This window comes from Bufo gargarizans, chromosome 1 (assembly GCF_014858855.1).
Source record: "Bufo gargarizans isolate SCDJY-AF-19 chromosome 1, ASM1485885v1, whole genome shotgun sequence".
In the NCBI taxonomy this organism is placed as follows: Eukaryota; Metazoa; Chordata; class Amphibia; order Anura; family Bufonidae; genus Bufo; species Bufo gargarizans.
The window spans coordinates 666,729,546-666,752,164 of NC_058080.1; the positions used below are offsets into that span (position 1 = coordinate 666,729,546).

The 22,619-nt window shown below is 40.7% G+C and overlaps 1 protein-coding gene across 2 annotated transcripts in view; it reads left to right on the forward strand.

Annotated features, from left to right (window-relative positions):
- IQGAP2 (IQ motif containing GTPase activating protein 2) overlaps positions 1-17,274 on the forward strand; it is a 340,563-nt gene extending 323,289 nt beyond the window's left edge. For both annotated transcript variants that reach the window (XM_044276088.1, XM_044276089.1), the window contains 7 exons: positions 1,973-2,114; positions 4,920-5,007; positions 7,731-7,943; positions 11,089-11,249; positions 13,330-13,479; positions 14,931-15,039; positions 16,163-17,274. In XM_044276088.1, the coding sequence (XP_044132023.1) occupies positions 1,973-2,114; positions 4,920-5,007; positions 7,731-7,943; positions 11,089-11,249; positions 13,330-13,479; positions 14,931-15,039; positions 16,163-16,276 (977 nt within the window). In that variant the 3' untranslated portion in view covers positions 16,277-17,274. The remainder of the gene's footprint in view (positions 1-1,972; positions 2,115-4,919; positions 5,008-7,730; positions 7,944-11,088; positions 11,250-13,329; positions 13,480-14,930; positions 15,040-16,162) is intronic.
- The last annotated feature ends 5,345 nt before the right edge of the window (positions 17,275-22,619 follow it).

Sequence of the window (22,619 nt, forward strand, 5' to 3'; positions counted from 1 at the left end):
TTCGGAGAAGCTTCACTGTATATAATAATAGCTTACTGGTAAGTCTTAGCTATTTTTAAGTGAAAGTTAACATTCTCAAGAGAGCAGAGAGGCTTTTAAAAGAAAGGAAAGAAAAAGTTTAACCCACCTGCCAAAGGTTGCCCCGATGCTTCCCGTTGCCTTGCGCTGCAACAGCCAGTGACGTACTGGGCTTCACATCACTATGCTAGGCGGAGTCTTCCGCCTAACTGTGAGCTTGGTGACGTCACCGGCACAGATGGGTGGTCTATAGCGCTGCCCTAGGCTGTTTTGGAGGCGGATAGAATAATAATAATATGTATTACAATTGAAGTATTTTGCATAGTTGTGTGGATTGTGGTGTATCTGATGACGTTAAAGCAAATCTATTAAACTCAATAAAGGGCCTATAACTATCTTATAGCTGATGACAGTGATCGGAAACAATCTGCTCATTCCCGACCATTGAGCCGCAGTAGTGCTGCAGTACTGATTTTTTTCTTTTAGGGTATGAACGATCGCCACTACAATTGTTCATCCCCATACAGATTGTTTTTTGTAGGAATTGCCTCCTTGTTTACACAGGGCAATGGGCTGTCCATAAACAATCATTTGTATTAAAGATGCAATCACCCAACGAACAAGTTTTCTCGTTTGTCAGGTGATTGGCAGCACCTCGAGGGTACGGCCACCTGGTTTCTGCATGCAGTTTTGAAAACCAAAACCAGGGGTGAATTAAATAAAAGAGAAGTCATATCTGACCTTAATACTCCATTTATGATCCATTCCTGATTTAATCCTCCACAACTGCATCCAGTAACCCGATCACGTGGCCGTACCCTTATGCAGGGAATGAGCATTTATATAAACTTTCATGTCTGATGATTGTCTTGATCCTTGACCCATGTAACCTTTAGGGCTCATTCAGGCGGCCGTATGAATTAGTCCGCATCCATTTTGCAATTTTGCGGGACGGGTGCAGACCCATTTCATTTCAAAGGGCAGAAAAAGATGCGGACAGCACCCCGCGTGTTGTCCGCATCCGTGGTTCCGTTCCCTGGCCCAGCAAAAAAAAGATGAAGCATTTCCTATTCTTGAATAGAATATAAAGTAATGTCGCACTAGAAAGAGGGGGGGACTGCCAGAGGTGCTCCCACTAACAGACGACACCCAGTCTGAAAAAAGTGGAATAAATGATAAATAGAAGTGGGGCACTCTCTTAAGTATAGGGATCTTTATTACAACAATATATGTAAAATACAATAAAATTGATATAGTAAGTGAAATGCAATAGAATTAATAATCAATGAAGTAGATAAACAATAAAATCGGCAGCAAATAAAACAGAATTTTGATTCTAAAAATGGTATTAAAATGATATTAAATAGCTAACATATACAATGTGTATGTTAGCTATTTAATATCATTTTAATACCATTTTTAGAATCAAAATTCTGTTTTATTTGCTGCCGATTTTATTGTTTATCTACTTCATTGATTATTAATTCTATTGCATTTCACTTACTATATCAATTTTATTGTATTTTACATATATTGTTGTAATAAAGATCCCTATACTTAAGAGAGTGCCCCACTTCTATTTATCATTCATTTCCTATTCTTGTCCGCAACTGCATTTTCTATTATAGTTGCAACCATGTGCAGTCTGGTATCTGTGTTTTGCGGATTCGCAAAATACTACGGTCATGTGAATGCACCTTTAGGAGCATGGCCACAGACAGCAATGTGTTTTACTTATACTCACAGCTATATAGGCTATTCTGTGTGAGGCCTCTGTGAACAAACTTTTTTTTCTGCAAACTTAACAAAGGATGCATGTATATATTTTGTATATTATGTTGTAGTTCTTGACCTCTATGAGGAGAGGAATGGGTGGAACACAAGTCAATAATACTAATCTTAGTAAACCCTTGACGTTTGCAGTGAAATCTTATTATATTACTTTTCGTGGCAGGTGAGGGAGCAGTGGACTCCAGTGATCCCAACAAAGAGAATACCTTAAGTCAAATGGCAAAAACAGAGATATCCCTCTCATTAACTAGCAAGTTTGATTTGCGGGAAGGAGAAGATAAAGATATGAAGAGTCTAATGATCAAGTAAGTCATTAAATATGGAATTCATTTTAAAATTGAAGTGCGCCAATATAACCCAGAGTAGGAAAACAAAAGGTCTATGAACAAGTCTCCCCCCATGGTAGAACATCCACAGGAATGGCTGACATGTAATTCTACTTTTTGATCTGTGACAGCCCAGTGTTTTAAAGGGAATCTGCCGCCCTGATTTTGGACTATTATTTACAGTATTACATAGTACTACAGATATAGAGTCCAGATCACTATTTTTTATTTTCCTACTGCCCCTGGTTTCCTCGCTGTCAGCACCCAAAGCTGCACTGAAATACACAGTCAGGACTGCTGTTCTGTGCTAACATAATAGGGAGGACTCCTCTGCACGGCAGTCCTGACAATGTATTTCAATGCAGCTTTGAGTGCTGACAGTGGGGGAAACGGAGGGCAGTAGGAAGATAATAATGAGTGATCTAGACCCCATATCTGAAGTACTGCTGATGTATATCTGTAGATAATGGTCCAAAATCGGAATGACCGATCCCCCTTTAATTAAGTGTTTTTACATGCTGCGCTCAGCACTATATTTCCTGCCTGGCAGAAACCCTTGTAGAGCTCGATGCACTCCACAAGTCAGTGAGCTACTGGTGCCGGTCGTGTAACAGATCAGGCAAAACATTACGGCTTTCATTATATATGGAAACCACCATGCTGATGTAAGCAGAGTCTTAGGCTGCATTCACATGGCGGGTTTTGCCTTTGCCCTGCGGTTTTTCACTTTGGGTGCCACAGACCCATTTGCAGTTATCGCCATTGATTGGAGCTAAAAGTAAGTGGATACCAGCAGCATCCGTCTGGAAACTTTGCTAAGAAGGTCACGGTCGCTGTTGTCTTATGGAGCAGCGCTAAATAACAAATCCCACATCAGGACATCTGCGTTGAGCATGAATGTTCATTTCTGACGAATAACTACGTGAGACCATATGTGTATTTAAGAAGCAGGGTGTTCATTTCTAATGTCATCTTTGTGGTGACTGACATGACTGTATCGTTTTGTGACATGACTGAGCAGAGGGTGGCTTGCATACTTTCCCATGTATCTGGATATGACGTTCCTCTCCTAGCTATAATAACTAAACAAACTACATGGGAACGTGAGTGGTAAAGCACTTCAAGGACGCACACATTTTTCATACTTTCCGACAGTGTAACCAATAATGGTCAGTAACTCTCATAACATTTCCATAAAATGTCCCGGACTGCTTCACTGCTGGAGACATCTGTCCATGAAGATCCTGTGGGGTCCAGTAGTTGCAGACCAAAGAATTTATATGGCATTAGAAGGTCTATTTATTTCATTCTTTTTATTTCCCCAAACAGCACCACACTTGTCCATGGGCTGTGACTGGTATTGCAGCTCATCCCCTTTTAAATGTGCAGCCGAACTGTAATTACAGACACAGCCCATGGACATCATCTTTAAAGGGATTGTCCATTTAGGATAAATCCCTGTTTGTTAGAAGGGTTTCCAAATGAAAGTGTGACTAGACCCCCCAGTTATCAGATGTAAAGTGTGCAGAAACATGGCACTATTACTTGTCTCTGTCTAGGCCCTGCCTAGGGAAATCAAGCATTTTACAGTTCCCTTTTACTTTGTCCTCTTAGCAAAGTTCTAACTGGAGTGTCTGGCATCAGTTCTACTGAGGACTGAAGACGCCTGTGTGTAACAAGTCAAATAGGCAAGCTGATATATACGTCAACGGTTCCTTGTCTGCGGGTCAGTACGCCATCTAATGAGGCTCAACTGGCGGTGTTCTGGAAGGGCCTTTCTGACCGGATTAAGGAAAATTAAGCTGGTCGTGGCCGTCTGTTCACTCTGAATGACCTGATCACCTTGGCCACAGGAATTTATATGCGATTCAGGGAACATTCTAAGGAGGTCGCATGCACCAGAAGGCCACCTCGCCTGGCTCCATCCTTCTAGATAGTTATAGTTAGGGCACATGCATAGTCAGGGACTGAGGCTGGAAACATCTGTATGTTACGCACAGAAGTCTTCAGCACTCAGTAGAACTGAAGACTGAAGAAGGCAGATTCTCCTTTGCAATGCTGCTAAAGCTTTGATGAGAAGACTTACAGCCTTACAGAAACAAAATAAAATAAAAACATGGTGTAAAAGCACTGAGCAAGTAACGGTACTGGGTGCACTGAATGTGCCGCAAACGCTGAGACACTTCCAAGTATAAACTGATGCTTCAAACTATTTCTGGAGTTAATCTCTTTTTCACATCTACACCTTTTTTCCTGGACTATGTAATAAGTGGGCACTTTTACGCATTCCGTATGTCTTTTAGGCTACTTTCCATTTGTGAGAGATCTGTTCAGGGCTCTCACAAGCAGGTCCAAAACTGATCAGTTTTGCCCTAATGCATTCTGAAGGTAAAAGGATCCGCTCAGAATGCATCATTTTGCCTCCGTTCAGTCACCATTCTGCTCTGGAGGCAAAAAAAAAAACGCTGAGTGCAGCGTTTTGTTGTCTGCCTGGCGAAGCGGAGCCAAACGGATCCGTCCTGGTTCACAATGTAAGGCAACGGGGACGGATCGGTTTTCTCTGACACAAACGGATCCGTCTCGCATTGACTTTCAGTGGTGTTCAAGACTGATCCGTCATGGCTATAGAAGACATAATACAACCAGATCCGTTCATGACAGATGCATGTGGTTGTATTATTGTAACGGAAGTGTGTTTGCAGATCCATGACGGAGCCGCAAAAAACGCTTGTGTGAAAGTAGCCTTCAGTGTTTTTCAAAATGTACTTCTTCCTTCCCCTGCAGGACTAAAAAGTTAATAGTAGATGTTATTCGTACACAGCCGGGGGAAAGACTCTTAGAAATCTTGGAAACGCCAGCTTCTGTGCCACAGGTAAATCATGTCATGTGTCACTGATTATTTGCATTTTCTTGCTACTTATTTATCCAGTCTAATGTAATTATTATTAATAATGTCTAACTCAGTATGTTAGTCCTGTGAGCACTTGATACAATTGATCAGCTGTGACACTAAAACCACTGACAAGTGGAGTGAAGAAGATTGTCTCGTCACAATGTCACCTGTTAAAGGGGTTGTCTGGGTTCAGAGCTGAACCCGGACATACCCATATTTTCACCCCGGCAGCCCCCCCTGACTTGAGCATCGGAGCAGTTCATGCTCGGATGCTCTCCTTTGCCCTGCGCTAAATCGCGCAGGGCAAGGGCTCTTTTGTTTACAATCACACACTGTCGGGTGGAAACTTCCGCCCGGCAATGTGTTCGGTGATGTCATCGGCTCTGATGAGCGTGCTTTAGCGCCGCCCTAGCCGTTTTACTGGAGAGCCTGGTAGGATATATTGCGGAATTGCGGAGCAGATGCAGAGCCATATTGCGGACGTTTGAATGGACCCTTAGCCTGTCTGATCTGACTGCCAGATGCATATGCATCCCTTACCTGGGGAAGAGCTAGCACAAGGATACATTATGGGAAGCAGGCAAGCCAGTGGGAGTAATGTAATACTCTGTGCAGTGTTCAGCTGGGGATATCTTGAATATGACACTTACCACCTTCCAAACATTTTATGAATGCTGGACTTCTCTGCTACTTACCTTCTTAAACTTTGTTACAGACCAAGTACAACCCTTCGAAGCAGTAGTATTTATTATTTATTTAGTATCGGCTAGCACGCCTTGCAGTGCTGGGATCCTAGGTTCAAATCTGATGAAGGACAACATCTGCATGGAGTTTGTATGTTCTCCCCGTGTTTGTGTGGGTTTCCTCCAGGTTCTCCCATTTCCTCCCGCACTTAAAAGACATACTGATAGTGACCTTAGACTGTGAGCCTCATTGGGGACAGCTTGATGCTAATGTCTGTAAAGTGCTGCAGAATATAATACCGCTAAATAAGTGCATAACGTAAATACATTTTTGATGGCATTGGCGTCCTATCAGCAGGATAATGTGTCCTGCCACACTGCAAAAACTGTTCAGGAATGGTGTAAGATAACATAGTGGTTAGTTGGCCTCCAAAGTCCCCCAGATATGAACTCCATCAAGAGTTCGTGGGATGTGCTGAAATAATAACTTTGATCCATGGGGGCCTCACCTCACAACTTACAAGAACTGAAAGAATCTGCTGCTAGTCTTGGTGCCAGATACCACTGGGCACCTTCAGAGATCTTGTGAAGTCCATGCCACAACAGGTCAGACTGTTTAGGCAGCATGGTGACGACCTACACAATATTAGCCAAGTGGTTTAATGTTATGGCTGTTTCATATGCATTTTAATAAACATTTTGGGGGAGATTTTGCAACACTGGTGTAAAAGAAAACTGGCTTAGTTGCCCATAGCAACCAATCAGATTCCACCTTTCATTCTCCAAAGGAGCTCTGAAAAATGAAAGATGGAATCTTCCAGTAGAACTGGAAGCCAGTTCTACTGTACGCCAGGGTTGATACATTTAAAATTAACTCAATTAGAATAATTAAATGGTAATATAATTAATGTGACTAATAATTTGTTATAAGCAGTTAAATACATTTCTCAGTTAAATGAGGATATTTTCCAGGATATAGAGGTGATGATTAATCTTAGGATGGGTCATCATTATGTGACCTATGAGGGTCTAACTCATCAGAAGAACGAAGGAGACTGGTCCATATGGCCCATCAATGTTGCATCTTAGAAATCTTCTTTAAGAAAAATATGATTAATAACATAGGCCGAGATGTGGAATAGCATGGTGTGACACTACGCTAAATATGAGTTGAGTTGTTGTATACTTTCCATTTTTGGATGTGTCTACACAAATCGGTTTTCTTGCAGTTTTGCAAAGACTTCAGCAAAATACAACAAACTCTAAAGTGTGGCCTTAACCTTAGGCTGCGCTTTTGCATTCAACGGCGATTTACACCTTTAGGGGCATTTATTTTTATTTTTGCATTATACTCATTCTGAGCTAAAAATATTTATTTATTTGTTTTTTTTATTTTTAAAATGAGTCCTTTTTTCTGTACATAGCTGAGATGCTCTAGTAGTTCCCTTTTAGATTTTCAGTATTTTTCGTCAGACTAGGAGCTAACAGGCTCCTAATCTCTGGTATCTGACCTTATAAACAAGCATTATAACTCAGTTCTTATCTAACTGATAAGAATGTGGCTTAAATAACTGTTTATGACCTCTCAGTAGTTTAGAGATATGGTTTATTAGATGACTGACACAAAGTGAAAGTACCAGTCCCACAGCTAGAAAAACAGTTAACCATTTGTGACAGAACGGCTCAATATTTTTAATACAGGTCAATTGAAAAAAATATTTTTAGCCAAAAATGAGTAAAATGCAATTATGAAAAAAATTGCCTATGAACGTGTACATAGCCTTTAAATGCATTTTTTTTGTGTTAGAGGCTTGAAGCAGAGCTGAAGTCCAAATTGTAAGTGAAATAAGGGCAGAGAACTGGCAAAGATGTTCATGTCATGTTAGATATATTCAGTATAAATAATTTTACTTTACCAAAAAACTTTTTATTTGTGTAAATTTGCCAAAATCCTCTTCCAGATGTATGCCATTGTGTGTAGACTAGCTCACTAAATATCTCCATGCACTTTGCTTATAGGAAAATGAACACTTGAAGGTTATCGAGAAACGTGCTGCTCTTGATGCTAGGACACCAGATAAAATGAAGAGGAGTCAGTCTGTTTTAGAAGATGGTCAGCTTCCCTTGGAACAGAAGAAAAGAAAAATCCTTCGAAATCTCCGCGTTTTAGAACAGGCCGGACTTGTATCAGAGGAAATGAAGTACCAAGAAATCATCAATGAGATTGCGAAGGTTCTGCAGTTTCCTTTCTTACTGATTTCTCATTGATTATAGCATCAACATATTCTACATGTATTATAATCCCTTACCTCCACCACTGTATATATTGGGGGCTTACAATATAAAAACACACACACACACACCAAGGAGAAGTCTATGCTCTGCTTGCATCCTTCAGTGCATGCAGTATGTACAGTCTGGTGGTTCTTTTTTCATCACTAACTACCCCATCTGTTAGGACTCCAAAAATATTCCCTTAAAGGGCTTGTCCTGTATTTTCGTATTTCTGGCCTATCAATATGAGACCTGCAGTGGTCAGATTCCTGTCACCTTTGCCGATCAGCTGATTGAGGTAGCAAAGACACCCACCAGCGCTATGGTGAGCGCCACAACCTCCTTGCAACCTACCCAGCACAGTGGCATCTATTGGATAATGGCTGTGTTTGGCATTGCAGCTCAACCCTATTCACTTCTATGGGGCTGAGCTGCGCCTAGGCCATGTGACCAATGAATGTGATGTTATATGGCCTAGGAAGAGGCTTAAACGCTCCTGCAGTGCCGTGGCCTCTTCATACAGCTGGTCAGCGTAGGTCTGGCATGTGATATTGATGACCTGTAATGATAGATACAATATCCGTCAGTTTTAAAATCCCAGAAAAACTTTTTAATGTGCAATCTACTCAGACTATCAATGTTTGGCGTAGAGAATATTCCAAAATGAGGACACCATAAGCTGGTTTTTAGATGTCTGTATAATGTCCCCATTGGAACCCTCATGAGTCTATGAAAACCAGATGTAGATCACCATACAAATTCATGGAGATCTCGGCTTGGGTCAGTATCAGAGGGCTCCAGGTATATATGTTACATGTCATTTAAGTGGGTTATCCAAGCCGTATGGACGGATGTTCATAATTATGTGAGCAAAATATGGAATTCCAGCCAATTGTATATATTTTGTGGTTTTATGCTGTCGCTGCTACTTATGCCTGATATACTGGACCCTTCACTTACCTGGATTATTTTTATTGGTATCACTGTCCATCCCTGTATTACATGTCCTTCACTGTAAGTTTTTGGGAATAGTTATTGATTCTTTCACCTACTAACATTTTTTTTTAAGGTCTTTTGCATCCTCCGTTGTCTCTTCATATAGCAGTTTTTTTAATGTCACTTTCAGTAGACTCTGTTGGGGAGATTTATCAAGACCGGCCGTTGCTTGATATCCCCTGTGCTGCCAGAAGATGAGGCGCAGGCCTCGTCGTAAATTAGGTGCATCCTCCTGCACCTAACCAGAAATCTGAGCTACAGCTCTGAGCTGACGTAGATTTCTGGCTTCATTTGCATCAGAAAACTGGTGTAAATAAAGATAAATTTGTTGCAGCAGCTGGCCATACTCCTTTTAGGAAAAGTGGTGAGGGTGGCATGAAAAGGCATTTGTTTCAATTTTTTTTTTTTTAAGTTGCATGTAAAAAGTTGCAAACTGACTTCTTTTCTGGCTCAGGGAGATGATAAACCCCCCATATAACTTTAGGATCATTTTATTCTCGTCAAAAAGAATTTTGTTTCTTTTTTTCTTGTTGTCGTTTTCATATTTTCCTTAATTTAAGAATGTGTCCCCAGTTTTTTTTTTGTTGCTTCTAATTTCAAAAGTTCTGAAGGCTTCAATATCCACAACCCATATCTCTTCTGTGCCATAAATCTCATATCAAAAAGAGGTGCATCACGTTTGACGTTTTTAAAGGCTATGAACACCTTGAGGGCGCTTTTTTATTATTTAATTTTACTCTTTTGGGGGAAAAAAATAAATCATTTTTTTTAAATTGGTCTTTATTTAAAATTTTCATCAGTTTTTGTGATACACGTAGTTAAAAATCAGTCCGTCCCTCCTGAGTTCTGTCAGCTGAAAAATCTAGAGACCTTGAAATTCAAGATTAAAAGATGCTGTAACTGTGACACCACTTAAAACATAAAAAGGCAGCTTTAAGAATGGTTTAGGATGAGCAATAGACTATTTGATCTTGAGTGTGGCACAAAGGGCTTTCTGTATAAGGAGGAAAGGTTGAGAGGTGTTGACCCGCATAAAAAAAAAAAAAAAAAGACAAAGAGTCATTCAAGCATCAATAACTTATCTAAAAATCTCACCAGAATTATTCGCCAGAATAAAAATGACATTGTTTCTGGGATATATTCCTAAATTTGGTGGGAAAAAAAAATCACTATTATTGCATCCTTTGAACATGCTTCTTTCACTTCTTTGTTGGTCCCAGCTCCAGGTTATACACTATGATGGAGGCAGCAGACTTAGAGATTCAAAAAACTAGATGTATGCTAGGTACATATTTGTCTTAGATGGAACCTGTCATCAGGAGTAGCTCTAATTAACCAATGGCTTAGCTCATCTGAAGCAAACACTGTCTTTGCTTTTTATATTGCTGCCATTGTTATGCTGAAATAACACTTTTAATGATTATACCAATTAGTAGTTTCATGCACCAAGGATGATGTTGCCACTGCTCCTTCATTAACCCAGCCCTCCCCCCCTCCAGATGTTTATTGACGGGGCCAGGCATTGCATACTCATACTTAACAACACTGCAGTTGGTAAATTAACCACGAATTTGCAGAGACTCTCTCTGAAAATTAGGGGAAGTCTCTGCAAATTTGGGACTGTTGGCAACTATGGATACTTCATACTGCGTGACCCTGTCTTCTCAAGCAAGCTCTGTACACATTGGCGCATGTGCAGTAGAACCCATAGTCTCTGCCAGGATTAAAACAAGTCTACTGCGCATGCGCCAATATGCAGTTGCTTGCACAAGAACACAGGACCAGGCAAGATGATTTTTTTAATCACTGGTTTTGCCAATCATTGTTCAAAAGGAGGGGCTGGGTGGCTGAAGGAGGGGACTTCCGTGCACAGAACTACTAATTTGCATGATCATTAAAATTGTTATTTCATCAGAGGCATCCATTTACAAAGTAACGGCAATGTTTGCTTCACGTTAGCAAGGTCTATTTGTCACTGCCTTTAGTTTATTACAGTTTCTCCTAATGATCATTGTTTGCCACAAAACTATTAGTAGAACCTATAGCTTTAAATCTGATGTTCTGATGTAATATAAACTGTATATTCTTTTTTGCCATATCCATGCAGGACATCCGTAACCAAAGGCGACACAGGCAACGGCGAAAAGCTGAACTTGTAAAGCTCCAGCAGACGCTCAATGCCCTCAACTCCAAGACCGCGTTCTTTGAAGACCAGATCACTTATTACAACACATACATCAAGACGTGTCTGGACAACCTAACTAGGAAGTATGTTCTGTTTACGTATGTTCATTATTATGTGCAGCTTCTGCAAAGAGGATAGGAGGAAGGGGGACCACCCTACACCCCCAAAGTACATAGATAAAGATATAGAAGAGGTTTCAATATGTAAAATCATTCAGATGAATATGGCTAGCATCCAGACCTGGAGGCAAAAACTCACTTGTATAATGAAGGTCCTGCACTGAATGATGAAATAGGTGTTTCTGGCATAAGGTTAAGTTTGGTCTTCTATGAGGCTAATGTATTTCAGAACTTCTAGCACTTCCTTGGATGCCAGCATATATTTTTTTTTTTTTTTTTTTACCAATGACTGGAAAGCACATGCAAGAACTGCATCACTTGTATAAATGTCTTTATGGGGTTGTCCCATCTGGACATTTATGGCATATTGGTAGGATATGCCAGAAATATCTGATAGGTGCAAGTCCTACCACTCCTATCTCCACACAACTATTTTTGGAAGTCCCATAGTAGTGAATAGAGAGGACACATAGATGGCCGCCCCTCCATTCACTGCTATGGGACTCCAGAAAATAGCCGAGCCAGCGCTTGGCTATTTTCAGAAGTCCCATAGAAGTAAATGTAGAAAATCAAGCATTTGCAGGTGGCGCTCTATTCGAGGTGGGGCCTCATTCCTGGCATAAGAGTGGGACCTGCACCTGTTGGACATTTATGGCATATGCTATCGATATGTCATAAATGTCCAGATGGGAATACCCCTTTAAATGAGGACTACTGATCTAATAGCGATTGAACCCAAGAAACTGGCATCCTTTCCCACTGCGCCATAATTTTAGACAAGAGTTTCTACAGTTTTTGACCGCATTGTACACATTGTATGAACACTCTAAAACCAAGGTTGCTGCCAGATGTCTGTCATGGGGTTTTCCACAGGATAGTTGATATATGTTAAAGTGATAGGGCCCACCGATGGGGTTCTCACTGATCTCTAGCATAAGGATCCAAAGACCGCCACTCCTCTTCACCACCATGTCCATAGTGAAGAGGAGTTTGTATGGAGCTACCATTTGCTGGTGAGAAGGAGCAAGGTACTTGGAAACCCTTGTACTAGTAATCATGGTAGGTGTCCCAGCAGTGAGGTCTTCTGCAATCTAACTTTTACCACCTACAGTATGCTCCAAGTATGGGCTCATGCACACGACAGCATGTATTTTGCGGTCGGCAAAAAACGGATCGGCAAAAAATACGGATGACGTCCGTGTGCATTCCGTATTTTGCTGAACGGAACAGCAGGCCCCTAATAGAACAGTCCTATCCTTGTCTATAATGCAGACAAAAATAGAACATGTTCTACCCTTTTGCGGAACAGACATGCGTAAATGGAATGCACATGGAGTAACTTCATTATTTTTTTTTGGGGGCGGACCCATTGAAATAAATAGTTCCGCATATGGTCCGCAAAAAAACGGACATGGAAAGGAAATACGTTTGTGTGCATGAGCCCTATATCTTACAGTTCTTTAGCACAATCTTATCAAATTCAAAAAACATGTAGTTGCCTTCAACCTCTGACTACAGATCCCGCAGTCCAGTTTATGGTAGTCTACCGTCTACCCACAGGGGGAGATTCATCATTCTCTCTGATCCTATTTTTTTTTTTGTGAAAAAAAAAAAAGTGCAGACCTTGCATTTGCGAACTTTTTAAACCCCACTTGCGGCAAATTTTGTTGCAAGTGGCATCTCTGTACCACCCTTGCCACTTTCCGAAAAGGTAGCGTGGAAGGGCCGGAGTGGACGGGGCTAGCTGGTCCACCACATTTCTCTTCATTTGTGCCTGCTTTCAGGTGCAAATGAAGACAGACATCTATAGCCGCGTGGATAAATTAAGCAGATCCTCCAGCAGCGCAGGAGGCATAAAACGCCCCCATTTATACGTGAAACAGTGGTAAATTGGGTTAAAAGTCAAAGAGAACACAGACCCGCAGGGAACTGCAGATGTTGAATCTGATGTTTTGGTTATAAATTTGGGATTGGTATTCGGAAAATTATAACACTATGACATTTTGATCTTATCCTGTGTATCTTTATAATTCATTTCACACAGGAATTCAAGGCGTTCTATAAAAGTGGATGGGAAAGGAGAAGAGAAAGGCGGCAGCAGCAAGAAAATGAAGCATTCCACCCTGAAATATACAGCAGCGAGACTACATGAAAAGGGCGTCATTCTGGAAATAGAAGGCCTGCAGACCAATCAGTGAGTAGCAGTCAAGTGACTCAAATACCAAGTAGGCCTTCCACTGTTTTCTGCCTTTGCATTAAAGAGGTTGAAAGACGCAAGTGAAACATGCAGTGTAACATCCACTGTGCCCGTCCTGTACACGCTGCCAATTTTCTACATGCATTTCTGCTGAAGAGATTTCTCAGCATTCACACCAGGTGTGGCCGTACTCTTAGGTCACATTCTCGTGACCATATTTTTGGTCCGCATCTGATCCGCCTGTTTTGCAGATTGGATGCGGACCCGTTCTTTTCAATGGGGCTACAAGAATGTATCTGTATGTTCGTTCCACAGTCCTGCAAAAACAATGTCTTATTCTTGTCTGTTTTGCAGACAAGAATAGGCATTGTTACAATGGGTCAGGGGAAAAAAACGGATGCAACACAGATGTCATCTGTATATTTAGCGAATCCGTGTTTTGCAGACCGTAAAATACATATGGTCGTGTGAATGCACCCTTAGAGTTTTTCAATGTCAAATTTACTCACGGCTGTGGTTAATTTCTAAATGTCATGGTTGATGAACGATTTAAGTATGCAACAAAGAAACAAAAAGAACTAAAATTAGAACATATGAGAAACACACTTTACCCAATTTTGGTGGGATCGGCCAACAATCTAGTGTACATGGAGGACAGTTTTACAGTCTGTCATCATGTGTTGTCACGTGAATGAATGATGATCTTAAGTTTTGAAGTAAGTGAAAATCCATGTCTACACTTCAATAGTATTAATGCAAATCTTCAAGATCTAAAAACGGAACTGCTAGCAGACGACATGTCTACTCAGAGGGCATGAGAAATTGTCTTGCATGAGGAACTCTTAAAGGGCACCTGTCAGCAGATTTGTACCTTTAAATTTGTATGACCTGTTACATGTGCTCTGTGTCGTTCTCATGTTCATGTGCCCGCATTGCAAAGAAAAAATTTATTTTCATATATGCAAATGAGCCTCTAGGAGCCATTACACCTAGAGGCTCAGCTCTCTCTGCAGATGCCACGCCCTCTGCACCTTGATTGACAGGGTCAGGTATGATGATTTTTTCACAGCCTGGTCCTGTCAAAGTGCAGAGGGTGCGGCGGTTGCAGAAAGAGCAGAGCCTCTAGGTGTAATGACAACGCCCCTGCTGCTCCTAGAGGCTCATTTGTGCATTAAAAAATCATTTTTCTCAGCAACGCAGGCACATATGAACATGGGACCAACACGGATCCCAAGCGCACATGTAACAGGTCAGTCAATTTCATAGGTACAAATCTGATAGATGCCCTTTAAGTTCAACAGATATCTATCCATGGTCACTCTTATGAAATAAATTCTTATTTTCAGTGATTTGACATGTGAGATGGCAAATGTTTTTTTCTTTATATGAATTAAATTGTTGATTAGGATGGGAGCAAAGTAAACATTCACTCAATTATCTTCTTTCAGATTTAAAAATGTTCTCTTTGACATCACACCTGGAGATGAAGTTGGTGATTTTGAAGTGAAGGCAAAGTTTCTCGGGGTGGAGATGGAAAAGGTCCAGCTTCACTTTCAGGTATTATATACATTAAGAATAGAATATAAATTATTCGACAAGTGAAAGATAATAAAAACCTGTTTGTTGAGGAAGAGTATCTGTGTCTAGCCCGTCTTCTCAGACAAGGAGCTCTGAATACTTTCCGTGACTTGGTTGAAGTGTGTTGCATATATCCACCGCCATACCTTCATTCAGCCTGCGCCCACCTTGCGTGGCAGAATTGGGGTCAGGGAACCACATATGTGCCATAAATATCTCATGGGGATCTCTATTTAAGCACATAAAGACATCACATATCGTGGTTGTCTTACTCAGGTGTTTAAATAGCATTTGTTGTCTTACTACATTTTTATTTAAACAGCATTTGTCAGCATGAATAACCCTATTAAACTAGGCATACTGCCTGGTAGGATTGATCATGCTGAGTAAAATGATACCTTCTTGGGCCTGTGCCATAGTTCTCTGTCTCTGTGCATGCACAGTGGATTGGTTGCTACCCAAGCAGATACCTTCCGCCAAGACAGAGAACCCTGGTGCAGGCGTAAGAATACAGGGCCAGACAAGATGTGTGTCCCTGTCAATCCAGGGGAAGGGGGAATAGCCATAACTGCAGGGTGTTGACAAACTGGTGCTCTTAGGCCTCGGGCTGGCACCTCAGTGCTCCAAGAAGGTAATGTGCATATTAATAAAAATAGACTTTTCTTGGATATGGGTCACATAGAAGCATGAATAAGGTATTGTTTTATTCAGCATGATCAACCCTAATAGGCAGTGATTTAATGGGGTTGATCATTACACACCAACTGAGCAGGAAATTATTGGTCCCGTTCCTTCCAGATAATTGCCTGCTCATCAGTCACGGTAAAGAGCTGCATTTACATGCAACAATCGCCTGCGCTGTATAGGGACGAGCGATGGTTATTGCCGTCGTTCGTCCCCATATACAGTTATTGTTTCTAGGAAGCGGATCGCTATTTACACAGCACGATCTGCTGCCCAGAAACAGTGATTTAATGAGCTGCATGAAAGATAATTTCACCCTATAAACAAGCATTTTGCTCATTCATCAGGTGGCGGCACATTTACACATAAATGTACAGTATATAGAATATATTGACTATCTCCTTTTTCTCAATTTCAGGACCTACTGCAAATGCAGTACGACGGTGTTGCTGTAATGAAAATGTTTGACAAGGCAAAAGTCAATGTGAATCTCCTCATATTTCTTCTAAACAGGAAATTTTATGGAAAATAATTAATAATATAAATGAGTTCAGGTTAAATACATGGGAACGCTTGGGTTAAATCAGTTTCAAAATTATTTTTTGTAATTTCTTTTTATTTAATATATTAATTCAAGTCCTTGTGAGAGCAAAATCTTTTTGAATTTTTAAAAAAATACCATAGTAAGTTAGCCAAAATTTCTAAGCTGATTGTATTTAAGGTGCCTTTAACCCCTTCAACGACAGGGAAATCCAGGCTCCCCTGAGATTTTAACCGTCCCACACTGAAAGGAGTTAGCAGTGCGTGGTTGCACTTTAGCATCTGTACTGCACATGTTACAGGTAATTTGATTTTTCTGTGGGAGACACAGGTTAATATATAAATGCTTTCAATTTTACTAGATTTCTAAATTCACTGACAAAATAAAATACACTATAAAAATTGTTATATATTTTTTATAAAGTGCTGAATCTAAAAAAAAAAAAAAAAAAAAAAAGCAACAAAAAAAGTTAAAAGAAAAAAAGATACTTATTTGTAGTGTTATTACGCTCACAGCAGTCAATCTAGTGTGACAAAAAAGTTTAAAAAAAAAATTGTCGGTGCTGATGGCTTCAAAGTAACATTGCAAAGGTGAATTTTTGGGGAATTTTGTAATGTTTTTTTCTTTTTAGTAAAACATAATTTATAAATGGCAAGAAACTATTTACTGTAAACATTGCATGACCTGGACTTCTGAATTAATGCACTACTGCCTATGTTGGCCCTTGTATTCTACTCTCTGGCAGTGAGGTATCGGGGTGATGATAGCTGTTTTAGGTTCAGAGGTTTAGCCACCTCAGTGCTGTGGTATGTGTCTTGGAAGAATAAAAGCAATACAGTTCGGTTCATTGCTTTCTCTTCCATCACTGAATAGGCTACACAATGTTTGGTTTGTGCCTTTTTATATGTCTACTGCTCCGTCTTTGTAATTTTCTTTATTTTTTAATGCAATAAAATTAATTGTTTCATTAAAAAGAGATTATATGTAAAGTTGCAGTCCTTTGTGGGGTTTTTTTGTTTTGTTTTTGTGGAAAGTTTTTTGTTGTGAATTAAAAAAATGCATACACAGTAGGACGAACAGCCAATTTAATAACTACATTATAACAAATGGGTAAAACAGATATACAGAGGAATAACTCATGCAGTGTTTGTGGAAAAAGCCAAATACAGAAATCGATACAAAAGAGATGAGATTTATCATAATCCGTTTCGAACCAACCACCGAAATATGTGCAGAAATGTGGTATTTTATGGGGATGTTCCTCTCAAAGAAAATAAGTATAAAGAATGCAGGATAAAGTGTCACACACAACCGTGCTTAGACTAGAACTAATAAACCAGCCTTGGTACTCTAAGCAAATCTCCACAGCCCAAACACATAACCATGGTGACCCCTCCCTTTCCAAGTTCAAGATAGCCCCATGATTCTTGGGCCATGCATGACACCTCAGTAAATCTTGTTACCCAGCATGGTTTCATTTTTATTCCTAGTGCCTAGCATGGCACAAGTGGTATAACCAGAAATGACGGGGCCCCACAGAAATGTTTTGAATGCTCCGCCCTGAACCCCGGCCCAGACTCCCCCCCCCCCATCCCGCAACCTCTTCGCAAACACCCACCCCTGTGGCTAGTCCAGATGACTTTCTCAGACCAGGCCCAGCAGCCTCTCTGTGTATTTCCTACACATATATACTGTATGTAATGTCATTGTATGATACTGTTGAGGGGGCCCTGACAAAATCTTTTAGTCCTCCTTCTGAGTGGGCCCCTTCTGAATTCAGGCCCGAAAGCAGCCATTTTCCCTATAGCTGTGCCCCTGCATGGCACCCATTCTAATTCTTGGTCCCCAGCATGGTTGTCTATATGAAATATAAAATGCAGGACACACAAGCATTTTTTGCACCTGGTGTTTGTCTTTCTAGCTTATTTTAAAAAATGCAGCATGCTGTAGCTCTTGGCAAATTTTCAGGCATTTTAGTATTGCTTTCAATATAAGTGTAAAGCGCCATGAAGAAAAACGATAGCGCTAAGACCCACACAATGGGTGCAAAATTCTCTCCTTCTGTGGCCAATGTATATAAACAGTTTTTTTATTTTCGGACAGTAATCCATATTCCACATCTATGAAATGGTATGGGCGTTTTATCGATGATATTTTGTGGGTATGGCAGGGTGATGCAGAAGATTTGATGTCATTTGTGGAGTATTTAAATAATTGTGTCCCTCCATTAAACTTTCTATGGTCATTGATTTTTCTTCTATTGTATTTTTGGATCTCTCATTGCGGGGAGATCCAGGAGACCATAGGGTTTATCAAAACTAACAAGTGGGGAATGGTATAAAAATGTAAATTTATTGATAAAAATACAAAAGATGGAGCTACTACAGAATTACAAGAATGCAGAGAAGCACAGGGTCACGGACGCCACAGTTCACCAAAGTGTCAATGAATAATGACACATTTTACAGGTACCAAAGTAAAGTGCTGATGTGCATTTAAAGGTGACCAAAATGGTCCAATATGCAGTTACTACACAATATCTACAAACGAATAATGCAATTTGCCCTGTTGATAGCAGGGGAAAGGCACAGCGTATCCTCACATGGCATTGAAACCGGAAAGCAGCAAACCATGGAAGTGAGATTCTCAGGTGAAAATCACTATGTAAACAATAGTTGACATGGATATATAAAGAGACTCACTATGGAAACGCGCGTCGAGGTTGTGCGCTCAGGGTCCTCACGCCCACTCACCACCATGTCTTCAGGTACGTTCTACATTGATATCTCCCTGTCCTAACTCCTGCTAGTGACTCTGCACGTATCCATAGTGAGTCTCTTTATATATCCATGTTTACTACTGTTTACATAGTGATTTCCATCTGAGAATCTCACTTCCATGGTTTGCTGCTTTCCGGTTTCAATGCCATGTGAGGATACGCTGTGCCTTTCCCCTGCTATCAACAGGGCAAATTGCATTATTCGTTTGTAGATATTGTGTAGTAACTGCATATTGGACCATTTTGGTCACCTTTAAATGCACATCAGCACTTTACTTTGGTACCTGTAAAATGTGTCATTATTCATTGACACTTTGGTGAACTGTGGCGTCCGTGACCCTGTGCTTCTCTGCATTCTTGTAATTCTGTAGTAGCTCCATCTTTTGTATTTTTATCAATAAATTTACATTTTTATACCATTCCCCACTTGTTAGTTTTGGTTTACCTTGGATGTCATACAAGTGGTTTTTGTTAACTGTCTAGTCGACGGGTGGCCTTTTGTAGGTTAATAAGACCATAGGGTTTATACCTGCACACATCGAAAAATAACTGCGGGAAATACTCTGCTCCATGCATCATCCTGCCATCCCCCTCATGTAGCCAAAAACATTCCTAGACGGAAAATGCTGAGGACTCAACGTAATTGTTCTACCCTTGATTTGTTTTCAAGGGAAGCCTCTGACATCGCAGTAAGGTTACAGACTTCTATATAGTGGACAGAAACTCTCTTGTGTTTACTCGAACCAAAAGTATGAAACAAATCCATAAGAGAAAATATAAGAAAAGAAAACGTGATTAGGGATGAGCGAACTCGAACTGTATAGTTCGGGTTCGTACCGAATTTTGGGGTGTCCGTGACACGGACCCGAACCCGGACATTTTCGTAAAAGTCCGGGTTCGGGTTCGGTGTTCGTCGCTTTCTTCGCGCTTTTGTGACGCTTTCTTGGCGCTTTTTGAAAGGCTGCAAAGCAGCCAATCAACAAGCGTCATACTACTTGCCCCAAGAGGCCATCACAGCCATGCCTACTATTGGCATGGCTGTGATTGGCCAGAGCACCATGTGACCCAGCCTCTATTTAAGCTGGAGTCACATAGCGCCGCCCGTCACTCTGCTCTGATTAGCGTAGGGAGAGGTTGCGGCTGCGACAGTAGGGCGAGATTAGGCAGATTAACTCCTCCAAAGGACTTGATTAACTGATCGATCTGCAGCTGTGGATCATTGAGCTGCTGATCCTCAATTGCTCACTGTTTTTAGGCTGCCCAGACCGTTTGTCAGTCACATTTTTCTGGGGTGATCGGCGGCCATTTTGTGTCTTGTGGTGCGCCAGCACAAGCTGCGACCAAGTGCATTTAACCCTCAATGGTGTGGTTGTTTTTTGGCTAAAGCCTACATCAGGGTGAAGCTGTCACACCAAGTGCATTTAACCAGCAATAGTCTGTTCATTTTTTGGCCATATACAAAATCAGGGGCAAGCTGCGCCTGTCACCAAGTGCATTTAACCCTCAATGGTGTGGTTGTTTTTTGGCTAAAGCCTACATCAGGGTGAAGCTGTCACACCAAGTGCATTTAACCAGCAATAGTCTGTTCATTTTTTGGCCATATACAAAATCAGGGGCAAGCTGCGCCTGTCACCAAGTGCATTTAACCCTCAATGGTGTGGTTGTTTTTTGGCTAAAGCCTACATCAGGGTGAAGCTGTCACACCAAGTGCATTTAACCAGCAATAGTCTGTTTATTTTTTGGCCATATCCCAGTCTAATTCTGTCACTAAATCCATACCGGTCACCCAGCGCCTAAATACTAGGCCTCAAATTTATATCCCGCTAAATCTGTCCTTAGTGCTGTAGCTGGGCGAGTTATTTAGTGTCCGTTCAAGCACATTTCTTGTTCTGGGTTGAAATACAATTCCCAATTTAGCAATTTCATAATTTAGTGGTTTCTGCTATATCAGAGCTATTTGAAATCTATCCCTAAAAGGGTATATAATATTCAAGGTGCACATTGGGTCATTCAGAATAACTTCACACACACCCGCTACTGTGTATTTCCAAGTCTAATTCTGGCACTAAACCCATACCTGTCACCCAGCGCCTAAATACTAGGCCTCAAATTTATATCCCGCTAAATCTGTCCCTAGTGCTGTAGCTGGGCGAGTTATTTAGTGTCCGTTCAAGCACATTTCTTGTTCTGGGTTGAAATACAATTCCCAATTTAGCAATTTCATAATTTAGTGGTTTCTGCTATATCAGAGCTATTTGAAATCTATCCCTAAAAGGGTATATAATATTCAAGGTGCACATTGGGTCATTCAGAATAACTTCACACACACCCGCTACTGTGTATTTCCAAGTCTAATTCTGGCACTAAACCCATACCTGTCACCCAGCGCCTAAATACTAGGCCTCAAATTTATATCCCGCTAAATCTGTCCCTAGTGCTGTAGCTGGGCGAGTTATTTAGTGTCCGTTCAAGCACATTTCTTGTTCTGGGTTGAAATACAATTCCCAATTTAGCAATTTCATAATTTAGTGGTTTCTGCTATATCAGAGCTATTTGAAATCTATCCCTAAAAGGGTATATAATATTCAAGGTGCACATTGGGTCATTCAGAATAACTTCACACACACCCGCTACTGTGTATTTCCAAGTCTAATTCTGGCACTAAACCCATACCTGTCACCCAGCGCCTAAATACTAGGCCTCAAATTTATATCCCGCTAAATCTGTCCCTAGTGCTGTAGCTGGGCGAGTTATTTAGTGTCCGTTCAAGCACATTTCTTGTTCTGGGTTGAAATACAATTCCCAATTTAGCAATTTCATAATTTAGTGGTTTCTGCTATATCAGAGCTATTTGAAATCTATCCCTAAAAGGGTATATAATATTCAAGGTGCACATTGGGTCATTCAGAATAACTTCACACACACCCGCTACTGTGTATTTCCAAGTCTAATTCTGGCACTAAACCCATACCTGTCACCCAGCGCCTAAATACTAGGCCTCAAATTTATATCCCGCTAAATCTGTCCCTAGTGCTGTAGCTGGGCGAGTTATTTAGTGTCCGTTCAAGCACATTTCTTGTTCTGGGTTGAAATACAATTCCCAATTTAGCAATTTCATAATTTAGTGGTTTCTGCTATATCAGAGCTATTTGAAATCTATCCCTAAAAGGGTATATAATATTCAAGGTGCACATTGGGTCATTCAGAATAACTTCACACACACCCGCTACTGTGTATTTCCAAGTCTAATTCTGGCACTAAACCCATACCTGTCACCCAGCGCCTAAATACTAGGCCTCAAATTTATATCCCGCTAAATCTGTCCCTAGTGCTGTAGCTGGGCGAGTTATTTAGTGTCCGTTCAAGCACATTTCTTGTTCTGGGTTGAAATACAATTCCCAATTTAGCAATTTCATAATTTAGTGGTTTCTGCTATATCAGAGCTATTTGAAATCTATCCCTAAAAGGGTATATAATATTCAAGGTGCACATTGGGTCATTCAGAATAACTTCACACACACCCACTACTGTGTATTTCCAAGTCTAATTCTGGCA